This window comes from Enhydra lutris, unplaced genomic scaffold (genome assembly GCF_002288905.1).
Source record: "Enhydra lutris kenyoni isolate GAN:26980312 unplaced genomic scaffold, ASM228890v2 scaffoldscaffold51, whole genome shotgun sequence".
Taxonomy (NCBI): domain Eukaryota; kingdom Metazoa; phylum Chordata; class Mammalia; order Carnivora; family Mustelidae; genus Enhydra; species Enhydra lutris.
The window spans coordinates 13,845,047-13,869,774 of record NW_019154135.1 but is presented as its reverse complement, the minus strand read 5'-3'; the positions used below and the strand labels follow the sequence as shown (position 1 = coordinate 13,869,774).

Here is a 24,728-nt window from a genome sequence, read left to right as displayed (position 1 = left end):
GGGGAGCCCAGATGGAAAGAGCATTCAGTCCGGCTCCAAAGTCCTTCCTGGCCCTTCCCCACCGCTGACATGCTGTGACCCGAACATATCCCTTCTCCCGCAGCAGCTGCTTTCTCACTTAGGGATGGGGAAAGATGGTAGCCTACTGGACAAGTGTGAATCCCATCCCCGTCTGCCCTCCACGCACTAGGACCAGAGACGTGGGAGTCTGACAGGGGGTCCTAGCCTGGGGGGTTGAGTCTCCCCCTCTGAAATCCCCCATCTTTTGTCTCACAGGCCAGGACTCTGTCTCCCGGCTGGTCGTTACCCTCCCCTTGTCGTCTGTCTCCGGACTGTCCATCACTCACTTCCTGTGCCCTGCAGCCTGACTGTGTCCAGGGCAGACGGTCTCTGTGCCTGCCGGCCCCTTGTGGAGCTCCAGGAGCCAGTGAGCCAGAGACAGGCCGCAGAGGAATGCACAAATTGCCTGGGGGCCCAAAGGTGCGGGGGCGGGGGGGCAGGGTGGAGGGGGCCGGAACTGGGGGTGGCTGTGGGCTGGAGACTAGGAGGTGGAGGACGGTGAGACCGGGAATGTGGTAGCCATGGCAACATGGGGTGAGGCGGTCTCCTGCTGGGGTGGCCAGCTGGCTGGCCTGGGGACATCTTTAGACCCAGAGTTCAGTTCTTCCCCAGAAGAACTTCCCCTACCTGCCCCCACCCCAGCATTTCCTAGTGCTTCCGGTGACCACATTTGGAAAGCAGGAACGCTGAGGTCCAGTGCGTGAAGGGAACAGGGCCAAGGTCATGGGAGTGACCCTCACACTTCCCAAGGCCCAGGCCAGCACTGCCTCCAAGTTGTCTGAGATGCAGAGACAGAGGACTCCTCAGGCTCTGTCCCTGTGGGGCAGCAGCCCCCGGGGTCCTGAGCCAGCCTTGGTCTCACAGACTAAGTCAACAGAATTCTTCGAGGTCCCAGTTCTAAGACTGACCTCCAGGATGGTGGGAGCTCTCTCCCTCCTGCCCCAGGCCCATCCTGGGGTCCTCCTCACCACGCAGGACAGAGCTACCTTCTCTGAGCCTTCTGGTTCTCATCCTACCCACAGCGTCCTCCCTCCCCGTCCCTATAGGGTGGACCCCACCAGGCTAGAAAGAGGGTGGCCTCCATTCCTTCCCATTCTTCTCCACCTCCTCACCCCTTCCAATGTGGGAGCTCATAGCTCCCCCACCGCACCATGCTGGGGGCAGGGGACATTGCTGAAAGCAGCATCGTGGCCTTGGTGACCCCTGCCTGAAAGCTTTGTCTACACGTCCCCTGGCCCTCCCTGGCAGCCTGCAGGGCCTCTGCACGGCCCCCATCCTCCAAGATGGTGCTTATGCTGACCTCTGAGGGCTCCCCTGCTCCTGACCGAGGGTGGAGAGAGCCCCTCCAGCTCCCTCTCCAGAGGACTTGCCACCGGCCCACAGGTTCCTCCAGGAACTCTCCTTCCTCTCCTTGGACGCAGCTAGAGTGGCCCACCAGGCTTGCCCTCTCCCTGGCAAGCCCGGTCCTGCTGTGGCCCCTTGGGCAGACCCTACCAGGGGGCGAGGGGAAGCCCCCGGAGGTGGGGGTACGGGACACTGGAGGGTCCAGCAGGCCCTCACTAGCTCCCAAGAGCCCCTGAACTTGCATCCCGACACCCCACCCGGGAGCAGGAGGCACCGGACCCTAAAGGGGTGAATGGCAGCCACAGGCCATGAGCCTCCCCTGGACCTGCCTCGTGCTGCCCTCGGAGAGTCTGCTTAGCTGGCCTGCTCCTCAGCACCAAGGGACCCCCTAACAGGCCTTATGGCTGCCTGAGCCTGGGCCCAGCTCGAGGGTCTTCTAGGGTAAATGCGTCGGAAAGTGGGGTCCCAGCCCCAAGCACGGAGCACGGGGTCCTGGCCTGGCCCGGACAGCAGCCACCCTGCTCTCCACCTGCCCGGACACTTGGGGGCAGAGGGCCCCCAACTCCCCACCCCCACCCCCTGCCCAGCTCCCCATGAGGCTTTTGCTCCTGTTCCCGTTGGTGACTCACTGTGGCCAAGGAAAAGTTTCTTTCTATTCCTTTCTCATTTTTTTTACGGTTTCTATTTTCCCTGGCAGAGGATGTTGGGCCCAAATCTGATCCACATGTGAGCCAGCTGAACTCAGAAGCATTCCCAGGGAAGTGACGTCCCCCCGCCCCAGCCTCGAGCCTCCCACTTGACACACTCAACTGGGGGCCACAGAGCAAATGCCAAGACAGAGTTTCAAGAATGATGATTCAGAGGCTCAAAGAGGACATTTACGGGTAAGAGCTTGCTTCATCTCTGTGGCCAGGACCGGCCTAGGGAACACATGACAGGGCGAGTACAGAGCAGGGACCAGGAGGCTGGCTGGGGGCAGGGGCTGGGTGGTGCTCAGACAGCTCAGGTGGGCTACCAGGCATAGCACGTGCTCCCATCTGCACCACCATCTGAGCCTGGGGGCGGGGGGTTCCTCATGCCCTCAGATGGCTGGGACGGCAGAGCTGGGGTGGGACCCTAGGGACCAGACCTTGACACAACCCCAGTGCCTTTCAAGCACGGACGAAGGTGAACCGGTGCCGAGTGAAGGAAGGGCCTTGAACAGAAGGGGTCCAGCGCCTCCCCGGGTCCTGCTCCCGGTCTGGGGACTGAGCCAGCAGCCCCCACAGTGTCCCTCCGGCTGGCTGTGGCTGCTTCCTGACCTGCCCCTTCTCTTTCCCTTTAGTCCGAGGTCCAAACTGCCTGTGGTTCATCCCAGGGGCTCTTGGATTTTCCCACCCATTTCAGGGGGCCAAAGCGTCCCAGACAACCTTGGCTCAGGGCTGACTGCTGCCAAACTTGACCCACTGAATCCCGCGGTGCTTTCTCACACTTCCTTGCTCCGTCGGCTCGGGGAGCCCCAGCCTCAGCTGTGAGGCCCATGTGGGGCTGACCTTCAAGGAGCCTATGGAAACACAAGTGTCCTAACGGGCTGCACCAGCACCCATGGCAGACATTACCAATCTATTCTGGACTCACAGATCTAGGCGGGCACCCATACAGATACTACTGATGGGTTCTGAGATTCTCTGACTACCCAATACTTGTGCCCCCAGGCCCATGCGGCAGCTGGAGCTGCTGTGAACAGTCTTTAAAAACCGGGTTATGGTAAGAGGCACAGGAGGGGTGGCTGTCCGTGCTGGGGTCTGAGCCGGTGGGAAAGCCGTGTGTCCAGAGGCGAGGCAGTGTTCACTGCAGGAAACAAAGGGAACTCTAGGGAGGGGACGAGCCCCAGACGGAAGCACCTCCTGCCTCATCCTGCCTCAGCGTCGAGGGACAGTCCCTGTGGCTTGTCCCAGCACACAGCTTTGCTGGGTTAAAGGCACGCCAAGTCTCTCCCCAGCTGGGTCCTCGGGGGCCGTGTCTGGTATACTCTGTCTTTGAGCCCCCGTATGGTCCGCATGTCGCTGGGCTCACAGGCGCTGTGGGTAAATCTTCCCGGGCTTGGTCGGTGGCTGTGTCGTTTGCTGGAGAGGCCACATAAGTGGGCTGAGGAGATCCAGGTGTGGGGCGGGCAAGAACCCCTTCAGCTCAGTTGGAAATTGCTGTGTGAGTGCTGAGTCCGGGTCCTGTGAATTATACACAAAGTTAATACAATGGGAAAGGACTCCCCTCCCTCCCTGCTCTGTCTCTGCCTCCTTCCAAACTAGCCCTTGTTTGCCAGGACCCGAGGAGAGGGGGGCATTACTGAGAGGCTCCCAGCCCCAGCAGAGCAGCCTGCCTGCCCTGGGGGGAGTCTCGAACCTGCCTGTCACTAGAGAGCGAGTTCCCTAAGAGCTGTCCCTCACGGGGCACCGGCACGTGGCCCACGGCCCGGGAAATTAGTTGGGCGTCTGAAGGGAAGCTGGTGACAGTTCACAGAGTTGCCAGCCCCAGCCTCCAGAGAGAGGGAAGGATGGGTTGGCCCGGAGCCCTCACCGCGGGTCCGGGTCCGGAGTCCTGAGATGGGGAGGATCTCGGAGGCCAGAAGCCGCGGCTGGACTCTGCCGTCCGGGCTCCCGACCCCCTCCATTGGTCTCCCTGCATCCCGCCTCCCGGTCCCACTCCAGTGAGCTGCTGCAGACCCAGCGTGCGGGGCAGGCGGCGCTGACCCCTCGGACCTGAGCCCTCAAGACCCGCGTCCCATCCGCCCCTCCCTCCGCCCCCCCCTCCCAGATCCTCGGTCCTAGGCGCAGGCCTCAGGCGGGGGACGCCAGCCCCAGTTACCGCTTCGGAAAGTGCCAAGCGCGCACCGCGCCAGGACAGATCGCCGCCCGCCCCCGCCCCCCCCCCGCCCCCGCAGCCCCTCCGTCCACGCCCGGCTCCTCCTTCTCCTCCTCCTTCCCCAGGGGTGGGGGGAGCCGTCTCCGGAAGCCCCAGCGCCCCCGCCCCGGCCGCCACTGGAGCTTTGGAGAGGCGGTCCGCGCGGGAGCGCGCCACGCGGGGCCGGAGCTCCCAGCCGCCACCAGCGCCGCAGAGGTCCCCGGCCACCCTTGAGCCCCCACTCTCCCCGAGCCACTGCCCGGCCCGGAGCCCTCTCGCCCCACCCCGGATCTTCCCGCCCGCTCCCTCCCGGAGCCCTCCACCGACCCCGGAGCCCCGGCCCACGCGGGACCCCTCTGCCGCCCCTCCCCAGAGTCCCCCGACCCCCACCCCGGGGCCCCCCGCGCCCCTGCCCCCCACGCGAGTCCCGGCCATGGCGGCCGTGCGCGGGGCGCCCCTGCTCGGCTGCCTCCTGGCGCTGCTGGCGCTGTGCCCCGGGGGGCGCCCGCAGACGGTGCTGACCGACGACGAGATCGAGGAGTTCCTCGAGGGTTTCCTGTCGGAGCTGGAGCCGGAGACCCGGGAGGACGACCTGGAGGTGCCGCCGCCCCCAGAGCCCACCCTGCGCACCCGCAAAGCCCAGACGGGAGACAAGCCAGGGGCGCGCCCAGGGGTAGCCAAAGAGGGTAAGATCCCCAGGGGCGTGCGGGGGTGGGGGAGGGGGTTGGTCCACTGCGGGATGGGGGACCTCTGGGCTCCCCTCGTCTCAGGTGACAAGGGCAGGCCCTGGCAGGGGTTTGGCTGCTGTCCAGTCTGCTCCGTGAGGCCCAGGAGAGCCCAGATGTCTGGCAGGAGACTGCGCCAGGCAGAGGTCAGGGCTGGCTGCAGCCCTCTGGGCATGGAGACATATCCAGCAAGTCTGCTGCTCACGGTTCCACCCTCCCCATCCCTCACCCCCAGCCCCCCCGCCCCCCAGAAGGACGAGCATTGAGCCACCTGGGGACTTGGCTGCCCCCTCCCCAGGTCTGTCCTGTGAGCTGCCCTCATGTGGTCCTGGGGCCTGTGTGTGGCACACCCTGGCTGTGCCCATGCCACCCCCCAGAGTCCCAGCCTCAGACCTCCCTTGGGAGGGCTCCAAGCAGCCTCCTGCCCAGCCTCCTGTTCCAAGAGCGCAGAGGTAGGTGAGGGGGCTGTGGGGAGCTGTGGGCAGCGCCCTGCCCTCTCTGGACAGTGCATTCACCGCCCTGAGCATCACAGGGCATGCAGTCCAGGGCTTCTTACATAATCAGTTGTCAATAAATCTCATGTGTTTGTGGTGACTTTCTGGAGGGGGGCAAGGGTCCTGTTGATCTCTCTCTCCCAGGAGACTCCAGGCACCATCCATCATTCCTGAGGTCAGCAGCCCCTCCCCTGCATCCTCTTCTAGATCTTTCCTGGCTCCTTCCCCACCCCTTGGGGGGCGGATCCTAGGACCCAACATGGCCTCCCTTCCCCACCTCTACTCCCCATTCCAGGCTTGCTGTCCTGGCCTCCTGGATGCCGCGGTGGCAGCCCTGCTTCTCCCGGCTGTGTGCATTCTGTAAATTTTTCTGTGTTTAGGCCTCGGGCCACCAGCCGCATCGCACTTTCTCAGGGGCCAGGAGGACTCCCACAGAGTGCCCCGTGCCCCGCTCCTGCTTCCTCCCCCAGACTCTGAGAGGGCAGCGTCAGTGCCTGCCTGTCCTTCTGCCCCCCTGGACCCCCTCTTGGTTAGAGCAGCCAACCCACACCACACCCCTTACTTCTTAAAACGGGCACGAGTGACCTTTTTCTTGCTCTGCGGGGAGTTTCAGGGAGGCCCCAGGACCTGGCCCTTGACTCTGTGATAGTTGGCGGGGATGAGACCTCCTTCCCCTTTAGACCGGGCACTCCCCCAGGCCTGGATGGCTCAGTTGCCTCTCTGTCCCTTCTGTGCCCCACACAGTATAACACCCCCTGGTCAGCTGAGTGGACGCATGGGGAAGGAGAGCATGGTGACGGGCCTCTGTTGAGTTTAAGCAGGTGGGAGGGTGAGGGCCTGCTTCGGCCAAGCTGCAGTGTTGGCGGCTGAGAGCAGCGGACCAGAAGCCTGGGTTCCTATCCCAGCTCTGCCACAAGGGCGAGCTACTTAACCTCTCTGTTTCCCAATCCAAGAAACACGGGACCAGCAAGAGCTGCTGTGCCCTGGTTGTGGGCACCTTGGGGGCTCCGTGAGGTACAGAGTGAAGTCTCCCTTGATTTGACGTAAGTCTGTGTTTGTGTCAGCACCTCTGGACAAGGCCAAAGACAAAGGGAAGAAAGGGAAGAAGGACAAAGGCCCCAAGGCCACCAAGCAGCCCCTGGAGGGGTCCCTCAGGCCACCCAAGAAACCCAAGGAGAAGCCACCCAAGGCCACCAAGAAAACCCAAGGAGAAGCCACCCAAGGCCACCAAGAAGCCCAAGGAGAAGCCACCCAAGGCCACCAAGAAGCCCAAGGAGAAGCCACCCAAGGCCACCAAAAGGCCCTCGACTGGGAAGAGGCCCCCCACCCCCACCCCCTCAGAAACCCTGTGGTGGCCACGGCCCCTACCCCCAAGCCCCGGCCCCGAGGAGCTGCCCCAGGAGGGAGGTGTGTGCAGCCTCTCCTGGGGTTGTGGGGTTCTGACTGCTAGGCAACTGGGAGGGGGAGGGAGTCCCTAGGCCCCTGCTTCCTGCAGATAGATCTGAGGGCCACTCAGGGTGGGCCCCGTAGACTTCTTGTTGTCATGAATGTAGCCATTTGGTTGGACCTCCCTGGGGGCAGCTGCCTCCCTTGGGTAGGGGTGGCCTTATGGATGGGGTTTGATCTCCAGTATCCTGGATCTGTCCCCTGGGCCCCACTTGGATCCCTTCTCCTGTGTGTTGTGGGGCCCTCGGCCTTTGGGGTGCCCTCCTACTGGGGCCTGGGCTCCCCAGAAAACCCTCCAGCTCTCCGGCTCCAGGAGAAGCCAACTGGGTGCTGAAGGCCAGAGCAGTCCAGGCCTCCTGGGAGTGAGCTCAGGCTTCCAGGAGCTATCGGCATGGCCTAGGTCTCCTGGGCGCTCCGTGTACGAGCCGCGGTCAGGGTGGGCTTCCTGTCCACTGGCATGGGGGCTTTGTGTTTGCAGGTGGGGCCCTCCCAGGTCCTTGGCTGGATCCAGGAGAAAAAACTGACTTGGAGCGCCAGTCTGGTGAGTGGACAATGTCTCCCCGGCCTTGGGGGACCCGCTGCCTAGGCTGGCTGGGTTTCTAGGGTGGGCCTGGGGAGGGGCATCAGTGAGTATCTTCCACAAGCCAGCCATGAACACTTCCTCCAGAGCCGGAGGAGGAGACTGAGCCGCCCACCCTGGACTACAACGACCAGATAGAGAGGGAGGACTACGAGGACTGTGAGTGGCCCCCCTGCCCCCCGTCCGGATCCACACCCCTGGCCCCTGTTCCACCGAGGGTCAGCCCACCCAGAAGCCCTGTCCTCCCAGCCCCCCTGCCTTTGAGGGGGGCCCTTGGACTAGCTCAGAGCCCACCCTCCCCCTCAGTTGAGTACATCAGGCGCCAGAAGCGGCCCCGGCCACCCCCCACCAGGAGGAGGCCTGAGCGGCCCTGGCCGGAACGCCTGGAAGAGAAAGCCAAGCCGCCCGGGCCCGGACTGGAGGCCCCGGAGGAGAGGATTGGTAGGATGGGGACCCCGGGGGGCGGGAGGGTTGCCCGGCGCGGGGGCTCTGGGCCCACCCCTGCCTCCCACCTCCACAGAGCCGCCTCCAAAGCCGCTGCCGCCGCCCCTGCCCCCTGACTACGGGGACGGCTATGTGATCCCTCACTATGACGACAGTGAGTGCCCTGCCCGGCCCACCACGCCCCTGCTTCCTGTGCTTTCTGTGGGAGTTGCCTTGCCACGGGTCCTGCCACTTGAAGCCCCCCGCCGGCTCCCATCACTGCGCAGGACTCCAGTTCCTTCTGGGCGGTCACCGTCCTCTCCCTCTTGTGCCTGTGTCCACGGGGGCCTGAAAAGGTCCCTGTCCTTTCCCTGTCCCCAGGTCCCCACCAATCCCTCCTACTGACCCTTGGCCCCCGCTCAGCCCCCACTCAAGAACAGCCCCTCCTGGCTACAGGCGTCAGGTGTTATTCAAGGTGTGTCCTGTGTGCGCCCCACTCCCTGCCCAGGACTCCATGGCTCACCTTTCCCCAGGCCATGCCCTCCTGAGCCAGGCTGGTGACTTCCCCGGCTCGGGCTCACCCTACCTGTGCCTAGACGGCCTCTCCTCCAGGAGACCCTCCCTATGCATCCCTGCCTACCTGGATTCCTCAAGGCCCACCCTGATCCCGCCTCCTCCTGCTCTCCCTCCTGCGTGGTCCTGCTGGCCAGGCTCCTGTGGACCCAGGAGCTCTGGCCTACAAAGAGGGCCCTGGGGGCAGCACCTGGGCCACAGCAGGGCTCTGCCTCCCCACAGTGGACTACTACTTCGGGCCTCCCAGACCCGGGAAGCCCCACGCTGAGCTGGAGACAGACGAGGAGAAGGAGGAGCTGAGTGAGTGCAGCCGCGTCGCTCCCCCCGCGGCCTGACCCCCGAGCCCCCCAGCTCCCACCCCGGCCTGACCCCCGAGCCCCCCAGCCCTGCAGGCCCGACCCCGGGCCCCTCGCCCTCTGAAGCCCAGGGCTAAGATGGCTTCTACCTTCCATTACTCAGAGAAACCCAAAAAGGAGGGCAGCCCCAAGGAGGACGAGAAGGATGACAAGTGGAGTGTGGAGAAGGGCAAGGACCACAAAGGTGTGCGTCTGGGGCTGGACTCACTGCCCGGGCATCTGTGAGAGAGCGCGCGTGCGCCGAGACCCAGGACCCTCTGCACCACATCTCCCTTTGTTGCCTCCAGGGCACCGGAAGGGTGAGGAGCTGGAGGAGGAGTGGGCTCCGACCGAGAAAGTCAGTGAGTGAGGGGGGCTCACAGGGGGCTGGAGGGGGCTGCAGGGGGCTGGAGAGCAGGTGTGGGGGTTGGGGGTGGGGAGGCTGGGGTATGTGGGGATGGGTGTGTGAGTGTGGGGAGTCTGCCGTAAGGTGGGTGCGGGTATATGTGGGGGCTGGGGATTGAGGGGTCTATGAAGTGTTGTGGGGGCTGGTATATGTGGGGGCTGGGGTATGTGGGGGACATGGTATGTGGGGGGGCTGGTGTGTGTGGCCTGGTGTATGTGAGGTCTGTGGAGTGGGGGGCTGGGGACTGTGTGGGGAACTGGTGTATGTGGGGGGCTGGGGAGTGTGGGGGACTGGGGGTGGTGTATGGGGGGAGGTTGGTGTATGTTGGGGGGCTGGTGTATGTGGGGAGGCTGGGGAGTGTGGGGGTTGTGGGGGCTGGGGTCCATGCAGTGGCAGCAGGGTAAGGGTGCTGAACAGACGACCCAAAGCCACGCGTGGGTCCCAAACCTGGAATTCCTGATGATGCTCCAGGCCTCCAGAACCCTTTCCTGCTCTTAAAATCTTGGGACCCAGGAGGGACAGGTCCTGGAGTATCTCTTCCCTGGGATCACCCTCCGGGGATAGAACTCACAGCACAAGGCAGTATGCAGGAGGCCCTGAAGCGGGTGGTGGCTGGGAGGGGCTGAGCTCCATGCCTGCCATTCCCTGTAGTTTCACGTGAGCCCCAGGGCCCTTTGGAGACAGCATCACCCGCCAGTTCTCGGGAGGAGGAAGCTGAGTTCCGGGGAGGGGAAGCACAGGCTGGGGTGCGGATGCCCTGACGAGCGTCCCCTGATGCTCGGGCGTGGGCTCTGGGCTCCTCGTTCTGGATTTCGGGAGGGAGTGGCAGAGCCATTGGGCCACCAGCCTTGGGTGCCATGTCCCTAGAGTGTCCCCCCATTGGGATGGAGTCCCACCGCATCGAGGACAACCAGATCCGGGCCTCGTCCATGCTGCGCCACGGCCTGGGCGCCCAGCGAGGCCGGCTCAACATACAGGTGGGTGTCAGGGTCGCCCGTCTTGCAGCTGGCCTGGGGGCTCTTCCCCCTGCTCATCCCACCCCCCCCCCACAGGCTGGGGCCACTGAGGACGACTACTACGATGGGGCATGGTGCGCTGAGGATGACGCTCAGAGACAGTGGATTGAGGTCGACACCAGAAGGATCACCAAGTTCACGGGCGTCATCACCCAGGGCCGTGACTCCAGCATCCAGTACGTCAGCCAGACTCCCAGACACTTCTCGAGGGGTGGATGGCCCTGGGCACAGGACTGCATCCCACGCAGGATGTGCCACGCTCAATCCTCGTGGATGAGCAGATCACTCACCCGTGGCACATAGCGGACGTGGGAGCCACTCTTGCCTCCCAGGGCGAGCTCCACACGCCCCTGCCAGCTCCTGAGGCCCCAGGACCTGGGGTAGGGAGAGCAGCCTTGCCCTGACCGCCATCTGCTCCCCAGTGACGACTTCGTGACCTCCTTCTTCGTGGGCTTCAGCAACGACAGCCAAACGTGGACCATGTGCACCAATGGCTACGAGGAAATGGTGGGCGCCTGAGCTCATGGCTCTGCCCTGGCGTTGGGACTGGGAGCGGCTCTTGGCAGGGATGGGGGGGCTGCTCTGAGCCCAGCCTCTCCCCAGACCTTCCATGGGAACGTGGACAAGGACACGCCCGTGCTGAGCGAGCTCCCGGAGCCGGTGGTGGCCCGCTTCATCCGTGTCTACCCTCTCACCTGGAACGGCAGCCTGTGCATGCGCCTGGAGGTGCTGGGGTGTCCCGTGACTCGTGAGTGCAGGGGGCTGGCGGGCAGCCGGGTGGGGGCTGGCCGGGGTGGAGGGGCTGGTTGGTGGCCCGCTCAGGGTCCCGGCCGCCTGCTGCAGCTGTCCACAGCTACTACGCACAGAACGAGGTGGTGGCCACCGACAACCTGGACTTCCGGCACCACAGCTACAAGGACATGCGCCAGGTGAGGGCCTGTCCCTGGGTCGGCGCAGGGGCGGGGAGAGGCTGTCGGGTAACTGGGGTCAGGGCTCCCAGATGCAGCCTGCCCGAGAGGGGGGTTGGCTGGCCCTTGCCTCAGGCAGGGGAAAACTGCAGGCCATCTCCCTCTGGTGCTGGTACCCGAGAGGAGCTGGTGTCGCCCGCAGGGGCCACTCCCACCACAGAGGCCTTCCCCACGGAACAGACCGGGGTGGTGGGAGAGGCGTGGCACTGCCTGCGTGCAGGGCTGCCTCTGTGGGTGTGGAGTGTGTAACTCGGTGTCCTCTCCCGCGCCCAGCTGATGAAGGTGGTGAACGAGGAGTGCCCCACCATCACCCGCACGTACAGCTTGGGAAAGAGCTCACGCGGGCTCAAGATCTATGCCATGGAGATCTCGGACAACCCTGGGGATCACGAGCTGGGTGTGTGCCCCAAAACCCCCTGGAGGCCTGTCCTCCCTGGCATTGCAGCTGGTCCCTGTGCCTATCTCAGAGCCTCTCTGGGAGTCCCAGTCTGCCTTTTTGGGCCCAGCAAGCCTCAGCTGCCCCCATCCCCCTGGGTGGGTGCTTCCTCTGGGGCCCGGGAGGTTACTGAGGCTCCTGCCCTTGCAGGGGAACCTGAGTTCCGATACACAGCTGGGATCCACGGCAATGAGGTGCTGGGCAGAGAGCTGCTGCTGCTTCTCATGCAGTACCTGTGCCGCGAGTACCGGGACGGGAACCCCCGCGTGCGCAGCTTGGTGCAGGACACGCGCATCCACCTGGTGCCCTCGCTGAACCCCGACGGCTACGAGGTGGCAGCGCAGATGGTGGGTGAGGGAGCAGATGCTGGGCTGGCGGGTGGGGGTGACCGGGCGGGGGGTGGGGGGCAGGCTGACACCAACCCCGCTGGTTCCTCCAGGGCTCTGAGTTTGGGAACTGGGCGATGGGGCTGTGGACTGAGGAAGGTTTTGACATCTACGAGGACTTCCCAGATCTCAACTCTGTGCTCTGGGGAGCAGAGGAGAGGAAATGGGTCCCCTACCGGGTCCCCAACAACAACCTGCCCATTCCCGAACGCTACCTCTCCCCAGATGCCACGGTGAGGCCGCAGCCTGGCTAGCAGGCCTAGGGGAGGAGCCTAGACCCTGGGGTCCTGAGCTCTGGACTTGGGGGTGGGCTGGTGGGGGACTGAGGTTGGGACTGGGCCGACTGAGGCATGGGGGCACAGAGGGAGCTTGAGTATGGGGGTGCATTCTGCAAGGGGGATGATGGCAGCTGTGTCTCCGACCTCACGCACTGGCCACCCCCAGGTGTCCACAGAGGTCCGAGCCATCATTGCCTGGATGGAGAAGAACCCCTTCGTGCTGGGGGCCAACCTGAACGGTGGTGAGCGTCTCGTGTCATACCCCTACGACATGGCCCGGACCCCCACCCAGGAGCAGCTGTTGGCCGCGGCCATGGCAGCTGCCCGGGGAGAAGATGAGGACGAGGTGTCCGAGGCCCAGGAGACCCCGGACCACGCCATCTTCCGCTGGCTGGCCATCTCCTTCGCGTCTGCCCACCTCACCATGACAGAGCCGTACCGGGGAGGGTGCCAAGCACAGGATTACACCAGCGGCATGGGCATCGTCAACGGGGCCAAGTGGAACCCCCGGTCTGGGAGTAAGTCAGCCCGGGAGGGGCCGGGCTGGGGCGTCTGGCGGAGCCCATGGGTGACTGCGGCTCTGTCTGTCCCTGTGTAGCCATCAACGACTTCAGTTACCTGCACACCAACTGCCTGGAGCTCTCCATCTACCTGGGCTGCGACAAGTTCCCCCACGAGAGCGAGCTGCCCCGAGAGTGGGAGAACAGCAAGGAGGCTCTGCTCACCTTCATGGAGCAGGTGGGGCGGGTGCTGGCCTGGGCTGGGGTCCCGGGGAGCTCACGGGAGCTGCGTGGGGCCTGCAAGGGGAACCCGGCCTCGTGTCCCTCTGCAGGTTCACCGGGGCATCAAGGGGGTTGTGACGGATGAGCAGGGCATCCCTATCGCTAACGCCACCATCTCTGTGAGCGGCATTAACCACGGTGTGAAGACAGGTACCTCATGCGCACGGGGCCGCCCCTCCTGCCTGAAGCGGGGGCCAGATCCGTGCGAGGTCTCGGCCAGACCGCCCGCGGCGCCACCCCCCACCCCAGGGTCCGCGGGAGGCAGAGGGAGGGCTGGGGGCCGGGAGCGCACGTCTTGGGCAGCAGCGCCGGCCTCTCTCTGCAGCGAGCGGCGGCGACTACTGGCGCATCCTGAATCCCGGTGAGTACCGCGTCACGGCCCACGCTGAGGGCTACACCCCCAGTGCCAAGACCTGCAACGTGGACTACGACATCGGGGCCACCCAGTGCAACTTCATCCTGGCGCGCTCCAACTGGAAGCGCATCCGCGAGATCATGGCCATGAACGGGAACCGGCCCATCCCGCGCATCGACCCCTCACGCCCCATGACCCCCCAGCAGCGGCGGATGCAGCGGCGCCGCCTGCAGTACCGGCTGCGCATGCGCGAGCAGTTGCGGCTCCGGCGCCTCAACTCCACTGCGACCTCCGCCCCCGGCACGGCCGCGCCCCCCACCTCCGCCACACTGCCCCCCAGGCCCTCGCTCACCCCCTCCCCCACCCCCAGCGCCAGCCTGGGGCCCTGGCCCTTTGAGCCCGAGGCCACCACGGTGGGCTGGGAGGAGTCGGAGACGGAGACCTACACAGAGGTTGTGACGGAGTTTGGGACGGAGTTTGGGACTGAGCTGGGGCCGGAGGAGGAGGAGGACCAGGATGAGGACCACGAGGAGGACCACAGGGAGGAGGAGGTGGTGGTGGTCATGGGCCCAGATTTCCCTTTCACTACAGCCGAGACCTACACAGTGAACTTTGGGGACTTCTGAGCACGGGGAAGCACCCTCGGGGTCACCGGGCCGGGAGGGGACGCGCACGGGGCAACACTGAGGAGCCAGGCTGCTTTGGACCGTCAGGGCGCTGCAGGGCCCCGTGCGCACGGACTCCTCAGCCATCTGCCCCGACAGCCGCACCAATAAAGCAAGCTCACGGCAGACACACCTGTTGCAGAGTACTGGGGGAGGGTGGAGGCTGGAGGAGGGGGAGGGAGAGCGGCACGCCCCGCCAGGGCCCTGGGCCAGCCTCATCTCTGCCTGGGGCTCAACACCAGCACACTGGTCAGGCTTTGTTTTAAAGACTTTATTCATTTTAGAGAAAGAGACTGCGTGCAGGGGGAGGGGCAGAGAGACTCGCAAGCCGACTCCACAGCCAGTGCGGAGCCCAACATGGGGCTCCATCTCACGCTCCTGAGATCAGACCTGAGTCAAAATCAAGATGTGGATGCTCCACGGGCTGAGTGCCCCAGGCGTCCCAATCAGGCTTTTTTTAAGAAACAAATGCCAATGCTGGGTCAGTGTCACATGGAACAGAGAGTCGGGGCCTCTGAGTCAGGGGCCCAGGCCCAAGCCCCCCAGGTCCTCGTCCTCTGCCCCAAAGCCCGAGAAGCTGATGGGCTGGCAGGCCAGGCTACGGAGATTGACAAGGCAGGCAGTCTGCGTGGCGCTGAAGTCGGGGACGGCCACCAACAGCACCCTCTGGTCCTCTGGTCCTGTGAAGAAGACACACGGGCACTCCCACTTAGGTTCTGGGTGGGCCCTGGCTAACAGAAGTCACCAGAAGTCACCAGAAGCAAACAGGAATTCCCCATGAGCCTTGTCGGGGTGCTGGCCAGAGAAGCCCCTTTGGACCAGACGGGAGGGCCGAGGGCAGCGTGAAGGTCAAAGTCTGGAGCCCTGCTGACCAGAGGTAGGCAATGAGCCTGCTGCACAGGTGCGGACTGATCAGCCCCTGCTCGGATATGCTCAGTCAGCTGCCCACAGGGCCCGGGGACTCCAGGGAGGTCTCCTCTGTGAGCCCTGTCCCCAGGACAGGGTCCCTCATGACACCCCAGGCCCAGGGTCCCCAGAAGGTAGGACTCACCTCGGAAGATTTTAGAGCCAAACTCAGGGGTGTTCCCGCAGAAGTAGACGTGAGGGCACTCCGGGAAGATGAATGGGTCGGTCTTGTAGAAGGGGTAGCAACCTGGAGGAAGCCCACAGCGGCTGGAGCTTCTCAGCTCTGCACGGTGCCCGGTCAGGGGGCAGCGCCCCAGCCCAGCCCCTCATACTCGCTTGGGCTGTGCTGGTAGCAGCCCTGCTCATTGTGCCACAGCCCCATGGCCCTGGGGTCAGGTCAGCGTGCCCTGCTGGGTGGCCACTGTGGTAGGGCGCCAGGCTCTACCCAGAGCTCCCAATATGCTCCCCAGGGTCTTTGGCCCTACACAGTGCCTTGACGGTGGACAGCCCAAAGATTCCAGGGGAGGTTCCAGAACTAGCGTCAAGCTTTTGGGGTTTCCCTGAGGTCATGGCAGGGCTGGTGAGTGCCAATCCAGGCTGCGAATCCTCTGGACATCAAGGCCCCCGAACAGGACTCCCTGGGCCCTCTGGCCCCACCTCACGTGGCTGAGTCCCGTTACCTAGTGTGTCTGGGGCTGTGGGGCTGATGTGACGGACACGCAGGGTCCACTCCAGGATCTCTAAGTGATCCTCCATGCTGCTGTACCGGAAAATGTCACTCACGTTTTGTCCTGATGTCCCCAGGAATCTGCAAGGCAGGGCTCAGCTGATCCCCGCACGGGGCTACCGCCCGTGCTCCCACGGGAGCTGGCCCCAGCCCACCCGGCGCTCTCTCAGTGGGGGTCCCAAGCTCTTTCTGAGAAAGAGCCCAGATCTGCTGGGCCCTCTGCAGCCCTGGACCCAACCCTCCCATCCCGGTGCCACTGAGGCCTGAGGCCAGGTGTCAGATGGGGATGTGGCTATGGCTACCTGACTCCCTCGATGGTGGCCTGGTAGGGGTTAGTGACCAGCTGGAGCGTGGCGTATGCGGTGGCCAGCGGGAACATGCAGCGGTGCAGGGGTTGCTGGGGCAGCGTGTAGTTGGTCGGGTCGAATTCACCGGGCATCACGTCCACGGGCACCGACGCCTGCAGGGCACAGGGGCAGGGGAGATTGCAGGGCCCAGGGCTCTCCAAAGCCCCCCTCCTCCCCTGCCCCGGCCCACCTGCTGGTGCCCGCTGCGCAGACCCCAGTCCCGTCCCCGGCGGCCCCCAGCTCGCTCACGCTCAGCTGCAGCAGGATCTCGTCCAGCATTCTGACCGCCTCCACGCTGGCTGCCTGAGTCTTCTTGGTTAAGTATTTGGCCTGGGGATAGAAGTCCACAGGCTGTCAGGCCCCAACACAGGCTCGGGTCGAAGGGACACTCAGAGCCCTGGCTGGACAGTGGAGAGCAGAGCAGAGGCCAACTGCTTGGGGATGGTAGGGGTTCTGTGCCACGGGGTCCCCCGCCCTCAGAAAGCAGGGCTGGAGCAGAGACCGCAGCGTCACTGCGAGGCACTGGCCACCAGATGTGCGAAACCCCGCACCCCCGACTCTCCCTGGGGAAGGAGGGGCTCAAGTGCTGGCGGGCGGGCGGGCGGGCGGGGACAGTACCTTGTTGATGGAATCTCTGCTCTGGGTGTTGTGGCTCAGCAGGTTCCCAGCGAGGATGACCCGGGACACGTGGGCAGCGCTGCATTGCTCCCCCTCGTCCCCCAGCTGCCCTGTCACCACGTCCACCAGCAGCTGGGTGCCCAGCAGGCTCTCGCCCCCGCCTCCACCCAGGCCCAGACCAGACACCAGCAGCACAAACCTGCAGGGGAAGTCAGGGTCCTCCTGTGCACCCAGAGAGCGGGAGTCCCACCGCTGCCCCCAGCCCGGCCCCTGGCAGAGCTCTGCCACCGTCATGGGCGAGTAGAGGACATGGAGCCCGGCAACCGTGACCCCCCTGGACCACCGGCCAGACCCCTGAGCGCCTGCTCCTCACCTGTCTATGTCAAGGGTGGGTGCGGGCTTCTGAGGGGCGAGCTCTGCAAAGCAGTGGTCCTCTACCACGAACTTGCCACTGTCTCTCGCGGAGCCGAGCACAGCCAGCACTGTCCCTGGGGAGCAGCAGTGTCAGGCTCCAGGACGGAAGCCCGAGAGGCTACCACCTCCTTTTAGGCACCCCTGCAGCAAAACCAGCTAGTTCCCTTCTGCCACACCAGAACATTCTCAGAGGACTCAGGACCGAGTCCTGGGGTCACCACCTCTGGATGTAGGCAGGAACCACTGACCCCCTCCCTGGGCCTCCGCTCCGGGGAGGAAGGGCTGCACCCACAGCGACAGGTGTGGGCCGGCCCCTCCTGCCCCCACCTGTGACCAGCCTTGACGCGTCGACGTTGCCTTCCAGTCTGATGCGCTGCAACTCGTCTTCCAAGACCAGCTCGTCGTCGGGGTGGATGTACTTGCTCCGAGGAGGCTGAGGGAGCAGGTTGTGCTGGACGGCAGAGATGGGAGGGAGTTGTGGGGCCAGAGGCCGGGTCCTAAGGCTCCTAGGCCCCATCAGTGAGATTCTGGGACTGCAGCCCCGGACCGCCCCCCCGCCCAGGACAGAGGCCCAGCCCTGATTCCCTGGGTCCACAGCTGGTGGTCCCGACGGTACTCCTGGAGCAGCGGCCAACCTCACCTCTTCGCTGATCTCGCGGAGGATGGAAGGCTGGAGCGGCATGGCCTTGAAGAGGGTCCCCACCACACAGCACTGCTCCCCCGGCTGCAGCTCACACAGCTTCTTTACCTGGACTCCATCACCTGGGCACGATGGCACGGGCTCAGGGACCCAGTGGCCTCCCCGCCCACCACACAGCAGCCCACAGGCCGGCCTCTGCAGGGAAGGAGACCACCAAGTACAGAGACCCCCTGACACAAGCAGCCTTGGCCCCAGGAAGACAGAAAGATGTGGCAGGGCCCCCGCGTCCCACGTCCTCATAAGAAAGACAGACGCTTAGAGACAGGAGCACGGCTGCTGCCAGAAACGGGGAGAGCCAAGGAGGAGGGGCTCCTGGCCGGCCAGCACCTGCATTCAGACTCCTGGTCTCCAAGATGAACAGGGAATACGGGTCTGGTGTGTTAAGCTGCTCAGTTTGTGACCGTGCCGTCCGTGGCAGCAGGAGCAACCAGGAAACTGACACGGAGCATTAGGTCACTGACACCAAAATCGTAACACTCACTTAGACAGAAGCACCCTGCCCTAAAAACTGGAGGAGCTCGGTGTGCAGCGCTCACCCAGGCAGGCAAGAGGAAGGAGCACAAGTCCCAGAGGGCCTGTGGGTTTGTCAGGAAAGACCCAGAGCCTGGGAAAAATGCTGCTGGGAGCTGAAGGGATCATGTGGCCGCAGGACCAGCCCTTTCCGGAGCCCAGCTGCCCCTTCTGCCCCAGAGTAACTGAGAACATTCCACAGAGCTGCGCCCTGCGGAGAAGAGGCTAGTAGTTCAAGATGAGGTAAGGAGAGTGCCAGCAGCTGAAAGAGAAATGCCAGAGACCCACGGAGACAACAAACTCCGGAGCCGGACTGCCGAGCCCTCGCTCCACACCGAGCACTGTCCTTGAAACTCATCCGCGCCTGCCAACACGCAGGGTAGACGCTACTGCCCCATCACACGCTTGAGGCAGCGGAGGCACAGAGAGGTTAAGTGACAGTTCAAGGTTGCACAGCTGGAATCCACTGTGCACACCTAAGCACCAGGCAGAACCGCACATCCCTGTGTCGAGGGCAGGACACGTGTGCAGCTGGATGGCATGCGGGCATCAGGCCAGGCACCAGCATCGGGAGTGAACAGCATGGCCCATCCTCATCCTCACCAAGGGTACAACCCAGAGGGAGAGAAACAACAGTAGTCAACAAGGGGTCAGCCCCTGTGACAAGTGCCACGGAGCCATGGGAGCCACAGCAATGGTGACTGCAAGGCAAAGCCGCGCCGGACTGGGTGCTGCTGGAACCTAAACAGTGGCAGTGACACGGGGCTTGAGGAGGGTGTCCCCAAGGGCTTCAAGGAAAGCAAGGAAAGGCCACCAGGAGCTATAGGAAGGAGACCTCATTCTGTGGCAGAGGACATGCCCATGGCACTCGTGCCTGCGGTAGTGACAATAGAAGATGTCCCTAACACATGTGACGGTCTAGTTCTTGTTGCCTGGAATGACACCAGAGTCGATTCCCTCCGGCTCTGTGGGACGGGCCTGAGTGCCACGGCTCCCCGCAGCGGAGACCCAAGCTGGAGTACCAAGGCCAGGGCTGGGGCCAACACACGTGGATGGAGAAGCCCGGTCCCACCTGTAAACATTTCAGATGAAGTGAAAACAGCCCGGAAACCCGCTCTGACACACAGTAAGTCCAAGGAACGGGGCACCAGCCAGAAGTTGAAACTGCGGGTCCTGTCCGCACGACCAATAACGTAACTGCAGGACAGGTCACGGACCAAGTGGAGAAGGAGGATGATGTGTGCTGACAGAAGAGTCCACGGGACCCAACCAGGCTGGAGGGCCCAGAGGAGCAGCGGACAGGGAGCCCCCGAGGCAGGAGGCGTGTCTTCATGGACCTGGGCTCCCAGTGCCAGGTACCTGGCCTGCCCCACTGAGACACAGGGTGGCCACGTGCAGGCAAACAAGCACGTATCCTGCTCTCCAGACAGGGAACGTCCCTACACCAGTGATATGACCACTGTTCCCAAGAGAACAAAGCCCACCTCATCCCAGCCTCTGAACTAATAAACCTCCCTTTAAAACCACAGGTTCTTTAATTTAATCCTCGTAACTACCTGAAGAGGCAACGGAGGCACCAACGGGTTTGCTTTCCCAAGACAACCGGGAAGGGGGTAAACTAAAGAAGGTCCCGGCTGTATCTGGTCGCTCACCTCTAGAACACCCCCCGACACCCGGACCCTTCTGGGCAGGCGGGCAGGAAGCACTTCCCAAATGCATCACTTACCCCAACGCTGCCTGGCGCGGCTCACCAGGAAGGGCCTCATTTGGAGGAGGCGGGTGGCATAAATGTGGGCGTACTGCCGGCTAAAGCTGCGCTCCCCGAGCCTGAAGGGCTGGGAGGAGTTGGTGTACGAGGACACAGGCACACGGGCAAAGGTGGCATTGCTGGCGGACGGTGGGGAGAGGAGAGTGTGGGCCCTCTGGGCAGCCTGCTCCGAGAACATGGTGTGCCAGACGCGTTCAGAACCCCGTGCTTGGGCCCAGGCGGCGGCGGTCACTGTGAAGACACAGATGTAGCCCTGCAGCCCCTGCCCACCACATGGCTCTCCCACCATGTCTCCCCTGCACCTGCAGGCATGGAAGGAGGACGCCAGCCCAGACGTGGCTCAGAACGGCCCAGGCTGGATGCCAGCCGGTCACCTTGTCAGGCTCATCCGGATCCGAAGATGGGAAGGCTCGGAACGCTTGTCCCACCTGGGGCTGTACTGACCCTCTCCAAACCAGCAACGCGCTGCCTGCCTCACGCTCTACCTGGACGACCCCCGGCCCCTGCCCCATGTCGGGCACGAGGCCATCCTCCCTTTACCTGCGCCCCCAGGAGGCACGCCTGTTGGAAACAAACCTACGCCCGCCACCCTCTGCTCGACGGGCCCGTTTCAGTGAGCGAGACCCCGAGTCCCTACAACTGCGCTGCCCCCACCTCTGCCTGCACGTGGCGGCCTCGCTGGCCCCCGTCCCCGCCGTCTCGGCTCCTGTCTCACCGTCCGCTCCCCGGGCGCTCGCGCGTTCCCCTTCCGACCGCCGCGGCGGGTCCGCGGTCCGCCCCGTGCCTGGGACACGAGCTCCCGGACCGTGGGCAGCGCACGCCTCACGGTCGCTCCTCCTCCGCGTACCGTCCCAGCGCGGCGGCCCGGAGCTCGGACCCCGGCTCGGACCCCGCTCAGACCCCGCTCGGCCGCCCCGCTCCCGGCCGCCGCGCTGCCCGCACTAACTTCCGGCCCGAACGCGCGCAGCCGGGCCGCAGCCCCGGAAGGAGCCCCGCCGGCCTCGGGCCGCGCTCTGGCTTCGGCTCTGCGCGTGCAGCAGGGACCCTGCAGGGCCGCGCGCGGACACCGGAGCCCCGGCCCAGCCCCCTCCGCCGCCGCCGCCACGCGGGCCCGGGTTCGCAGGACCTCAGTTACCTAGTCGCCCGCCGCGGGCCTCCCGCCGCCTACCGCCAGTCTGCGCTCGCCGCCACGCCCACCTTCGAGCACCGCCTCTCACCAGTGCCCGCCCATCAACGCCTTCTACCAATCGCCGCGCTTCCTGTTCCGTCCGTCACGGAGGGGCCCGCCCACCGACGCAGCCTCCCGCCAATCCGGCACGCCGCCCCGCCCACCTCCTCGCCGGGTTCCCGCCAAACTGCGTGCGCCACCCCGCCCACCTCCTCGCGCTGCCTCCCACCTCCCCCGCGCGCCGCTCCGCCCACCTCCGCCTCCAGCCAGTCCGCGAGCGCCCCGCCCCTCCCCCGCGCGCCGCCCCGCCCACCTCCGCCTCCCGCCAGTCCGCGAGCGCTCCGCCTCTGGCCGAGCCCGGGGTTTCCCGGGCTACGCGGGACCCGCGGGTGGCGTGGGGCTCGCGCGCTTGCGTGTCCCGAGGAGCGTGCCTGAGGTCAGCCCGCGGAGGGCAGGGCCCGGGAGTGGGGTCCGGGACCGCGGAGGAACGCTTCGGGCTGGGGTTAGTGATGGGGCCGCCGACGGGCTGTGGCCCGGCCCCCGCACCGGGGTCTCCCTCACCCTCCAGCCCGCGGCGCCCCGGACGGTCCGGGCCTGTGGGGCGTCCGCGCGGTTGCACCCGTGCAGGGCCGGCCTGCAGCCCTGCGCCCGCCTCGGGGTCCTGCGGCCACAGCGCCGCCGCGTCGCGGTGCCGCCTGCGAGGGCTGAGAGCGCATGGCACGGCGGGACGCGCCCCCGAACCCGAGCCGCTGTCGCCGCGTGAGACGGGGTCGGTCCGGATGTGTGGGGGACGCGTGGGCGCGGGGCTCCCGGCAGGCTTCGGGGCGCGCGGCGGGAAGTCGGTGCGTTTCCTCGCCGAGCTGGGCGGGCGGGCGGTCTTCGCGCCGGGGCGTCTGCACGACGCAGGACGGACCCCGGAGCCACCCGGGGGTGCACGGCCCGGAGGCTTCCGAGCGCCCTCCCGGAGCCGGGCGGTCGTCCGCACCGTCCGGCCTCACCGCGGCGCCCCGGAGCGCCGCCCATGCTCCCCTGCGCAGCCGCCGTTGGTCCGTCTGCCCCCAGGCCTCCGTCTGTCCCCGGGCCTCCGCTCACGTGCCCGCGGACGGGAACCATGCGGTGTCCGTCTTCTCGCCTCTGGTTTATGTCACGATCTCCCAGGTACGTCCGTGCTGGACCGCGCGTCGGAACTTGCGGACTTTCCGGACCAGTAGCGCCGCCTCGTACATGCAGAGCGCGGTTGTTCGTCTGTCCGCCCGACCGGACACTCAGCTGGTTTGCATCTTGCCTTTACGTATTTATGACAGAGACACAGCGGGAGGGAGCACAAGCGGGGCAGAGGCAGAGGGAGAAGCCGGCCCCCCGCTGACCAGGGAGCCCCGTGTGGGGCTCGATCCCAGGACCCTGCGGTCATGACCTGAGCCCCCAGGTGCCCTAGCTGGTTTCCTTCTTGGGGCTCATGAATCTCGCTGCTTTGGATGCGGGTGAGCACAATGCGTCAAGGTTTTGGTTTCAGGTTTTGAGTACATACCTCCAGGTGGAATTGGAGCAAGTCCACGGTCCTTCCCGGTCAGGTTCCGGAGGGGCCGCGGCACTCGTTCCTTCAGGCTCTCCACATCGCGGCCGACACATGGTCTTCTCTGGCGCTCTGCTGGTAGCCGGCCTAGTGGGGTGTGCGGTGCCGGCGCAGTTGGGTTTTATTTGCATGTCCCTGATAATGAGTGATGTTGGACGCCTTTTCATGGGCTTGTTGGCCACCTGTGTATCTTTGAAGAAATTATCAAGTTCTGTGTCCGTGTTTTCAGTGGGTTATGTTTTTGTTTTTTAATTTCAGGAGTGCTTTATATATTCCGGATATCAATGCCTTGTTAGGGATGTAATTTTTAGGTATCTTCTGCCATTCCACGGGTTTTCCTCTGTCGTCGCTGTCTTGTGACACACACAGTTTTCATTGTATTAAAGTCCCATCATAACCTGTTCTTCTTTCGGTCTCCTGTCCCTTAGATGTCATATCCAAAAAGTCACTGCCAAATCCAGTGTTGTGAAGTTTGCCCGCCATGGCTTCTTCTCAGAGTTTTACAGTTGTGGCTCTTAGATTTAGGTCTTTGATTCACGTACGATTAGTTTTTATATATGGCTTTAACTTCTTTTGTTTGCGTGGAGCTATCCAGTTTTCCCAATGCCATGTTGGAGCAGTTAGGCCTTTACCGTATTAAAGCATCGCTCTTCTTTATCAACTGTGGGTCAGGGGGGCCATGTGTACGGACATCCTGTGACTGTTCGGGAAAGTTCGAGAATCAGTGAGGCCCCCAGGGGGCGCATCAGAGACGTAGAGGCCAACCACAAAGCTTTCTAAGGCCAAGGTATTTGGAAGGTCTTCACAGATTTTTGCCACCTGAGTCCTAACAGTGCTGTTGGCGCATCTTATTAACGCCGAGGACTGTGAGCCTGGTATGCACATGTAAAGCCAGTCAGACTGCACAGACGTGACTGGGGGTTCCCTGATAACCATCAGGCGTGAGAGGGGTTCCCTAGGTGGGGGAGAATCTTTTCTAACAGAATTTTAACTGCAGAAGAGATGCCAGCCTGTCTACAAGAGAGAGCTCTGGTCCAGTGAGAAAGCAAGGGAAACACGACTAAACATATGGACCCCCGTGAATGGGGAAGCTGTGTGAGGTCCATTTGTATGAGCTGGTTTCTCTGCATTCATACTTTGGGCAGCTGGGACAGGGGAGGAAGGCCCTTGCTGTGGCCTCACTCATATTTGCCCACTGGTTTTGGTCACGGTGCTACCATTTTGTCAGTAGACCAGTGGTTTAATGCAAGTACAGTGGCTAGTGGAGGGAATTACAGAGGTCCTGGTAGGACCAGATTGTTATTTGGCCTAAACCAGAGTTCTCTCTTTATGGATCCAAAAATTATTAGATTTCCAATATTGTTTTTCCTTTCCTGGGACCAGTTGACATTGACATCTCTTGTCAGTTTTTCCAAATTATCACTTGGGAGGGCATCTCTTTGGAGCACAACAGAGGTTTGGGTTGAGAGCAGTGTTTTTGGCAGAAATATCAGCGGGGGCTTGACTCCGGCTGCCAGGGAGCCGAGTCTGGAACACCAGGGAACCTTAATGACAGCCGGCCAGCAGAAGTGCGGTGCCTCATAAGCTCTGGACACAGGGGCCTTTTTCCTCAAGCTCCCCCCCCACCCCCGCCCAATGCAGGGCTTGAACTCACAATCTTGAGATCAAAACCTGAGCTGAGATCAGGAGTCAGACCCTTAACTGATAGAGCCACCAGGCACCCCCACAGGAGACATATTTAATCTTACCCCATTGGAGGTAAGGAGGCCTTGATGCTTCCAGAATGTTCCAAAGCCCTGAGCCACCCCCAAAGACATGCCAGCCATCAGTATAAATGTCCACAGG

At 63.9% G+C, this 24,728-nt stretch overlaps 2 protein-coding genes across 6 annotated transcripts; one reads left to right on the top strand and one right to left on the bottom strand.

Annotated features, from left to right (window-relative positions):
• Positions 1–4,682: 4,682 nt before the first annotated feature.
• On the top strand, positions 4,683–14,282 carry LOC111157067 (adipocyte enhancer-binding protein 1-like). Its single transcript, XM_022518288.1, is given in 22 exon segments — positions 4,683–4,970; positions 6,568–6,701; positions 6,703–6,910; positions 7,428–7,490; positions 7,617–7,688; positions 7,836–7,970; positions 8,050–8,127; positions 8,748–8,825; positions 8,985–9,065; positions 9,169–9,222; positions 10,134–10,243; positions 10,319–10,458; positions 10,705–10,789; positions 10,886–11,030; positions 11,126–11,211; positions 11,524–11,647; positions 11,837–12,033; positions 12,126–12,305; positions 12,517–12,868; positions 12,949–13,088; positions 13,183–13,282; positions 13,458–14,282. Coding segments are annotated over 22 exon segments (3,471 nt in total). The 5' UTR covers positions 4,683–4,717; the 3' UTR covers positions 14,114–14,282.
• A 141-nt stretch (positions 14,283–14,423) lies between these two features.
• On the bottom strand, positions 14,424–21,329 carry LOC111157059 (DNA polymerase delta subunit 2). 5 transcript variants are annotated; one of them, XM_022518274.1, is made up of 11 exons: positions 21,278–21,329; positions 20,101–20,373; positions 17,805–17,926; positions 17,492–17,615; positions 17,124–17,238; positions 16,751–16,949; positions 16,382–16,462; positions 16,088–16,245; positions 15,739–15,866; positions 15,204–15,305; positions 14,424–14,832 (listed from the first exon to the last, which is right to left on the bottom strand). In XM_022518274.1, exons 2-11 carry the CDS (start codon positions 20,318–20,320, stop codon positions 14,672–14,674), a joined length of 1,410 nt encoding a protein of 469 aa, XP_022373982.1. In that variant the 5' UTR covers positions 20,321–20,373; positions 21,278–21,329; the 3' UTR covers positions 14,424–14,671. The 5 variants fall into 5 exon arrangements, with proteins under 5 accessions (XP_022373982.1, XP_022373981.1, XP_022373983.1 ...); XM_022518273.1 differs by lacking the exon at positions 21,278–21,329 and adding an exon at positions 21,089–21,104; XM_022518275.1 differs by lacking the exon at positions 21,278–21,329 and adding an exon at positions 20,858–20,873.
• Between the last annotated feature and the right edge of the window lie 3,399 nt (positions 21,330–24,728).